The sequence below is a fragment of the Vombatus ursinus genome, unplaced genomic scaffold, assembly GCF_900497805.2.
Source record: "Vombatus ursinus unplaced genomic scaffold, bare-nosed wombat genome assembly UNPS02010769.1, whole genome shotgun sequence".
Taxonomy (NCBI): domain Eukaryota; kingdom Metazoa; phylum Chordata; class Mammalia; order Diprotodontia; family Vombatidae; genus Vombatus; species Vombatus ursinus.
In genome coordinates this window covers 4,494,846-4,501,603 of record NW_020950547.1, presented here as the reverse complement: position 1 = coordinate 4,501,603, position 6,758 = coordinate 4,494,846, and the positions used below count along the sequence as shown (strand labels likewise).

The 6,758-nt window shown below is 44.1% G+C and overlaps 1 protein-coding gene across 1 annotated transcript in view; it reads right to left on the bottom strand.

Moving 5' to 3' along the window:
* Nucleotides 1–111: 111 nt before the first annotated feature.
* Nucleotides 112–6,758, bottom strand: part of MMP19 (matrix metallopeptidase 19) — a 10,278-nt gene continuing 3,631 nt past the window's right edge. Inside the window, exons 5-9 of the mRNA XM_027855134.1 lie at nt 3,889–4,134; nt 3,304–3,444; nt 2,606–2,770; nt 2,081–2,208; nt 112–1,816 (exon numbers count right to left, since the gene is read on the bottom strand). Of these exons, the coding sequence (XP_027710935.1) occupies nt 1,529–1,816; nt 2,081–2,208; nt 2,606–2,770; nt 3,304–3,444; nt 3,889–4,134 (968 nt within the window). The 3' untranslated portion in view covers nt 112–1,528. The remainder of the gene's footprint in view (nt 1,817–2,080; nt 2,209–2,605; nt 2,771–3,303; nt 3,445–3,888; nt 4,135–6,758) is intronic.

The following is a 6,758-nucleotide window of genomic DNA, read 5'->3' as shown; positions in this document are numbered from 1 at the left end:
AAATCCTTATAAAAAAAAAACTCCTTAAAACAAAATTTGAAAACATATGCTCAATATTTAAAAAAAATTTAGTAATAATATTATGGTTAAAACAATATCACCCAAAAGTGATGAGCTCTGAGGGATTAGTTCATTTGAATAGAAATCACAAGTGACCCCAATTATTAACATGGATGCCAATTTATTCATTGGCAAAAGGAAATCTATCCAATTAGATTCCCAGTGATAATCACAGGAATTCTCACCTGAAAACCAGATTATTGAGATCAAAAGGTTGCTTGGTGAACATAGAAACAGTGCAAAGAATCTATACTCTACTAAAGGACATTTTTATCAAGCTAGGCTAGTCTGATAAACTGCCATCCTCTATCATACTTTTCCATATTTCTTTCCTAATATCTGGAACCAATCATTAGAATCAGAGACACTAACAAGCTTAGTCCTTCTACAGACCATTCTGTTATCCAGCTTTATCTTGGGTCTTCTGGGACCCAATGGATTAGATCCTAGCTTCCTTACATTTAAGATTGGCATCTAGTTTCAGGAGTCACCTCACTCACATCGACAGCGAATTCTTACATTCCTTTCTTCCTTAGCCCAGTGCCTAGTGTTTAATAAATGCTTGATCTCATTTCCTTCTTTCATTAATTCATACTAACCGTCTTTGAAAAGCACACTGCTAGGTGCTTGAGTAGATAAAAACTTAAATAAGACCTAGTCCTTGCCCTCCAGGGGCTTACAATCTAGTAGGAAGAATAAGACATTTACAACAATAACTTTTATAAATTAATATATGATCAGTGCATAAGAGAATCACAAGGTGCTGTCGTGAAAGAGAAATCACATGTCCCAGGGAGAGCTGTTTCATCGTTTGGTCACTGAATCATCCTGACTTCAGTTTCAGAGGGTGACATTTTTTGCTGTGTACTGAAATTTTTCAGAGATGCCCCATTTGAATTTTTCAAGGCTATGCATTGACTACAGTAAGAACTATAGAGAGAACTTAAAGACACCAAGTTCTATAAACATTTTTTTTTTGTCCTGGTTGGCAAATGCTCCCTTTCCCTCCAGTCCTAAGGGCACACACCCTGTAGTAGAGTCAACAATTAAAATTAGAGATGGTCCCAGACTCACAGAGCTCCCCTTAGGGCATGAAGTTGATGATGCTGTCCAAGACAAGGGAGAAGGTGTTCATGGCCAGGGAGTAGTCAGTGTTTGATACAAAAGAAAGGGTAGCCCTGCCAAGACGGAGAAGGAATGATAACCATCTAGGAGGACTAGGTGCACTAGGTCAGGGCAAGTCTGTAGGCCGGGGGCAAAGTGCCACTGCCAAGAGTGAAGAGATGAGCCCAGGACCAGAAGTATGTTGCCCATAGCTGTTAGTATTGTCTTTGGTGGGGTGGGGCAGTCTTCAGGGTTAGGGTGCCCAGGATCTAAAGAGTAGGGTCGATTCCCACTCATGAGCAAGAGTGGTGGTGGGAGGAAGTGAAGAGGAGTTATCTGGAGCTGAGAAAGGTCCTTTTTGTGGCTAAGTGGACACTTCTTTGGAGCTGCTGGCTGAGGCTGTGCTACCCATGGTTGGGGGAACACAGTGCATCCAGTTCTGTGCAGTGTCCTTGGGAAAGCCTCTCTCCACTCGAAGCTGCTGGTTCAGGCGCCAGTACTTTTTACCCTTAAAGAAGTAGACTTTGCCATCCTGCCAGCTCAAGGCCGCGGAGGGCTTGTCTGGAACCCCAGTGAACAGCTTTCCTATTGGCTTTGGGTAACGGCGGAAGTCATTCACGGCCAACTCATCCCACTGCCAATACCCAGAGCCCTGGGGATAAAAGGAAAAAAAAAAAGTGTTAAGGATTTCCTACAGCTCCTATGTAGCTTTCACCTTCCAGTGCATCAGCCCCTCCCTTTAAGAAACGTGGCTCCCTCTTTAAGGATGCCGTCTTTCCACTGGAAAAGGACTTTCACTCTGATATCACCATTCCTAAAGGGAATGCCAATTCCCTTTATATGCAAGGCACAAGGCACTGCCCTAAAGGAAAAGCAATCCCTCCCTTACACTCTTACAAAGTTGAAGACTTTGTACCTTGAAAAGGAAAACTTTCTTGTTGAGGGGCCAGTACAGAGCTGCATCCAAGTTGGGACCCACATGACTTAGCCGCTTAGGGAAGCCAGGGACCAATTTGAAGCCCATATAGCGCCAGATCATGTTACCTAAAGGGGAGAGAGAAAAAGTAAGATCTGCAGTGTATATCCCCTCCTTCTGAAAGTTTCTCCTTTATCCTGTATTTTTCCAGGGACTTAGAGGATTAGGCTGAGTCAGGAAAGCATGGGTTCAAGTCCTGTCCCGGACACATACTAGGATTATGATCATGATAAGACACTAAACCTTTCAGTACCCCCGGTAACTCTTTAAGGCTGTAGGTATAAGTTACAGATGAGGTGCTAATCTGCAACAGTGGAAGTTTTCCATACTGGGAGTTCCCACACCAAGAAAACCACAGATCTGGTCCCCCTGCCCAGAAAAACCCAAGCTCCAAATCTTTATCTCTATCCTCTTAAAACAAATTATCTTTGTTCCTCTTTTTAAAACACTCTATTCCCTCCTCACCTTTAAAGAAGTGGATCCATTTTGTGCGGGGGGAGTAGACAGCAGCATCCAGGTTTCCTGGGAGCCCCTTCCATAAGGTCGCCACGTGGAAAAGGGGCCCCAGTCTGGAGCCAGTCACTGTCCATACATAGTCTCCTTTGAAGGCGTATGTCTTTCCATGAGGGCCTGGACAAAGGATGATAGTTGAAAGTGAAAAAGCAAAGCCAAGTCCAGGAGACACACACACACACTTTCTAATGTTTCCCACCCAGAGGAAGTCCTATCAGAAGTTCAAAGTTTATTCCAAAACAAGTATATTCATTGTCCAATGTGAGAGGTAGCTTGTAGGTAATGGTAAGACTGCCAGTTTTGGAGCCAGGAAGACCTGAAACCTGGCAAGAACAAGCCTTCCCTCGGGCACACACTCTTCAAGTCTTTTCACTTCTCAATGTCCAGGCTACTCCCTGGGACAATGTGATAACTAATGAGCAGATCTGTAGTAGTAAAGGGAGGGAGTTTTCACACCAGAAGTCCCCTACATAGATGAAATCACAAGTCAGGACACTCGCTCTCCCATGCCCTCCATATGTGCTCATTCTAGAGGCATTGAGTTCTTCTCCGTTCCTTGGAAGCCCCGAGTCATTCCCACTTTTCCAATCCTTAGGATTAGATGGTCTGTGGAATTTTACTGAGCTTCTCCCCCAAAGGGAGGAGCTTACCTAGCATCATGGCATCCAGCTCTCCACTGCAGGGGTCAGGCACAGCTGCCAGCGGCGTGGGCCCTGGGGTTACAATGGAAACTTCGTTCCCTTCTTCCTCCACCTCCTCTTCCTCCTCTCCACTCGGAGGGATTCTCTTGCCTGCAAGTTAAAGACACATCAGGCCTTGGAGGAAGGCATTTAGGGTACCACACAATGAAATAAAAGCTTCCCAGAGTCCTCTCCCCACCACTTACTTAGAGGACCTGGGGAAGGATGAAAAATCCATTTTGGCTCCCAGGAGAAGCATCAACAAGGAAAGTTTGATGAAAGATGGAGAAAGGTAAAGTGACCAGGGCACTCTCTATTCCAAGTGAGGGAAATTGAGGGCACTGGGCCTAGGACTGCAGCCCAGTGGAGTCAGGTTAAAGCCAAAGGGAAGGGGATCCTGATGATTAGGTAAGAGGGAGCCAGGGTATTTCATTCCTAGAAATATCTCAGCATAAAAGAGAATCCTATTTTGGTGGGTTGAGGGAAGAGTATATTCACTGAAGTAGGAGATTTGGGGAAGCAAACATGGTTTGGGGGAGGGGAAGAGAGACTTACCATAGAGAGCCTGAATCCCTGCCACGTCATCAGGGTGAAGCTGGAAGTGGGGCCGGAAGCCAGAATAAACAGGTGCCATGAGGGCCTGTGGGTATCGGGAATGGCCCAGCCCGAGCGCATGGCCAAGCTCATGGGCTGCAATGATGCGAAGATTCACCCCCATTTTGGTCCCCTCTGTCCAAGTCTCTGATTCATCAAAGTGCACACTGCCCGATTCAGGGATGTCGGCATGAGCCAGAACCTTTCCTGGGCACAGGGCATTGAGAAAGGGAAATGAGTAAATGTTGAGTGAAATGTGCAACTGCCCTCGAGTCACTTTATTCTCATTTCTCCATCCCTTCAAGATCCTTTATCTAGTCCATAAATCTCTCTTGTCTTTGTGACTTCCATCCTTATCCCAAACGTCAAAAGTGTCCTCTGGAAAGGAGAAATGGATCAAAGAATTTAGAGTCCAAAGGGGCCTTAGAAGCCTTCAAGTCCAGTCTCTTCATTTTATAGAAGAAAAAACTGGGGCAGCTAGGTGGCACAGTGGATAGAGCACCAGCCCTGAGGTCAGGAGGAACTGAGTTCAAATCTGGCCTCAGACTAAACACTTGACATTTACTAGCTGTGTGACCCTGGGCAAGTCACTTAACCCCAGTTGCCTAAAAAATAAAAAAATTAAAAAAAAAGACAAGTGTCCAAATTGACACAGGAAGTACGGAATAAACATTTATATAATGACTACTATTTGCCAGGTACTGGGTTAAGTGCTTTTCAGATATCTCATTACATCATCACAATAAATCTAAGAGGTAGGTGATATTATCACCCCTATTTTACAGTTGATAAAACGGAGGCAAACAGGAGTTAAGTGACTTGTCCAGGGTCACACAACCATTACCCATCTGAGGCTATATTTGTGCTCAGGTCTTCCTGACTCAAGGCCCAGCATCTGATATGCAGCACCACCTAGTTGTCCCCACAGGTAGTACATGGCAGAGCCAATATTCAAATCCAGATCTTCTAATTCCAAATCTAGTGATCTTTCCACAATGTGAGCCTGTGTCTAGAGAAGAATCAGGAAACATTTGTTAAGCTCCTACTATGTGTCAAGCACTGTGCTAAGTGCTGGGCATACAAAAAGAGGCAAAAGACAGTCCTGCCCTCAAGGATCTTACAACCAAGGAAACTCAATGAGGATGTGGAGGAGGGGCGGCCAAGTTCCCCTAAGGGAGCCTTAGGAAGTTGTCAAAATGGGGGAGAGAGGCAGTAAGGAGGGAGAGGACTAGAGATACACTAGACTGGTACTTAATAAAAATCAGTTAACTATTTGTTAATTGTCTATTCTGTGCCAGACGTAAGCTAAGTGCAGGGGATACAAATATGCTTTTTTTTTTATTGGAGGCAATAGGGGTTAAGTGACTTGCCCAAGGTCACACAGCTAGTCAGTGTCAAGTATCTGAGGTCACATTTGAACTTAGGTCCTCCTGACTCCAAGGCCAGAGCTCTATCCACTGCACCACCTAGCTGCCCCCTGGAAATACAAATCTGATGAATGCAACAATCCCTCCCAGCAAACCACTTACATTCTAAAACAGAATACAAGAAGATAGAAATAGACATAGATATATGTATACAGAATAAATAGGAATTAATACAAATAGCAAAATACAAGGCAGCTTGAGAGGGAAGGACTTCATGTAGAAGTTAGCTCTTGAGCTGTGTTGTAAAGAAAAAGAGGGTATCTAGGAGGCGGAAGTGAGAAGGGAGGGCATTCCAGGCATGGGACAACTAATACAAAGGAATGTGTGGGGAACAGAAAGGCCATTTGACTGGATCACAGAGATTGAGACAGGGAGAAGCGTCCAATGAGTCTGGAAAGATTAGGCCGGGTTGTAAAGACCCTTAAGAGGCCCTGAAGAAAGGAGTTTATATTTTATTTTAGAGGAAATAACAAGGGCTGCAATTTAAAATGCAATTTACAGAGTGGGAGAGGGACATAGTCAGATCTGTGCTTAAGGAAAGTCACTTATATAACAGTGTGAAGGACAGACTAAAGTGGAGAGAGACTTATGGCAGAGAGATCCACTAAGAGGCTGTGGTAATAGTTGAGGTGAGAGATGATAAGGGCTTGAACTAAAAGGATAGCTGAGTAAGTAAAGATGAGGGGTCTGATGAAAAAGATGTTGTAGAGGTCGAAATGGCAAGATTGGGCAGCTGATTTAGATATGTAGGATGAGGGAAAGAGAGGAAAATGCCAAAGTTACATATCTGGGAGCCTGAAAGAATGAGCCAGCTAGGTGGTATAATGGATAGAGTACTAGTCCTGAGTTCAAATCGAGCCTCAGTTGGTTGACACCAGGCAAGCCTCTTAACCTCTGTGTGCCTCAGTTTTATCACCTCTAAAATAGATATAATAATATCAGCTATCTCCCAGAGTTGTTATAAGGATAAAATGAGGTGATATTCATAAAATGCATAAATTCTGCCTGTTATTATTATGGTACATTTGTCAAAAACTGGGAAATTTGGAAGAAGGGGATGTTTGAGGGGAAAGATAACAAGTTTTGCTTTCGACATGCTCAGTTTTGAGATATTTCCAGGATATCCAGTTTGAAATGTCCAACAGGTAATTGATGATATGGGACTGAAGCTCAAGAGAAAGACTAAAGCAGAATATATTGATCTGAGAGTCAGTATTAAACTCACGGGAGTTGACAAGATCACCTACTAAGAATATAGAGAGAAGAGAAGGGAGCCTAGGACAGAACCTAGAACACCCCCAATTAGGGGTTGTGATCTATGTCCAGGCAAGGAGACTGAGAAAGAGCAGTCAGACAGGTAGGAGAGGAGAAGAGAGAAGAGAGGAGAGGAGAGGAGAGAAGAGA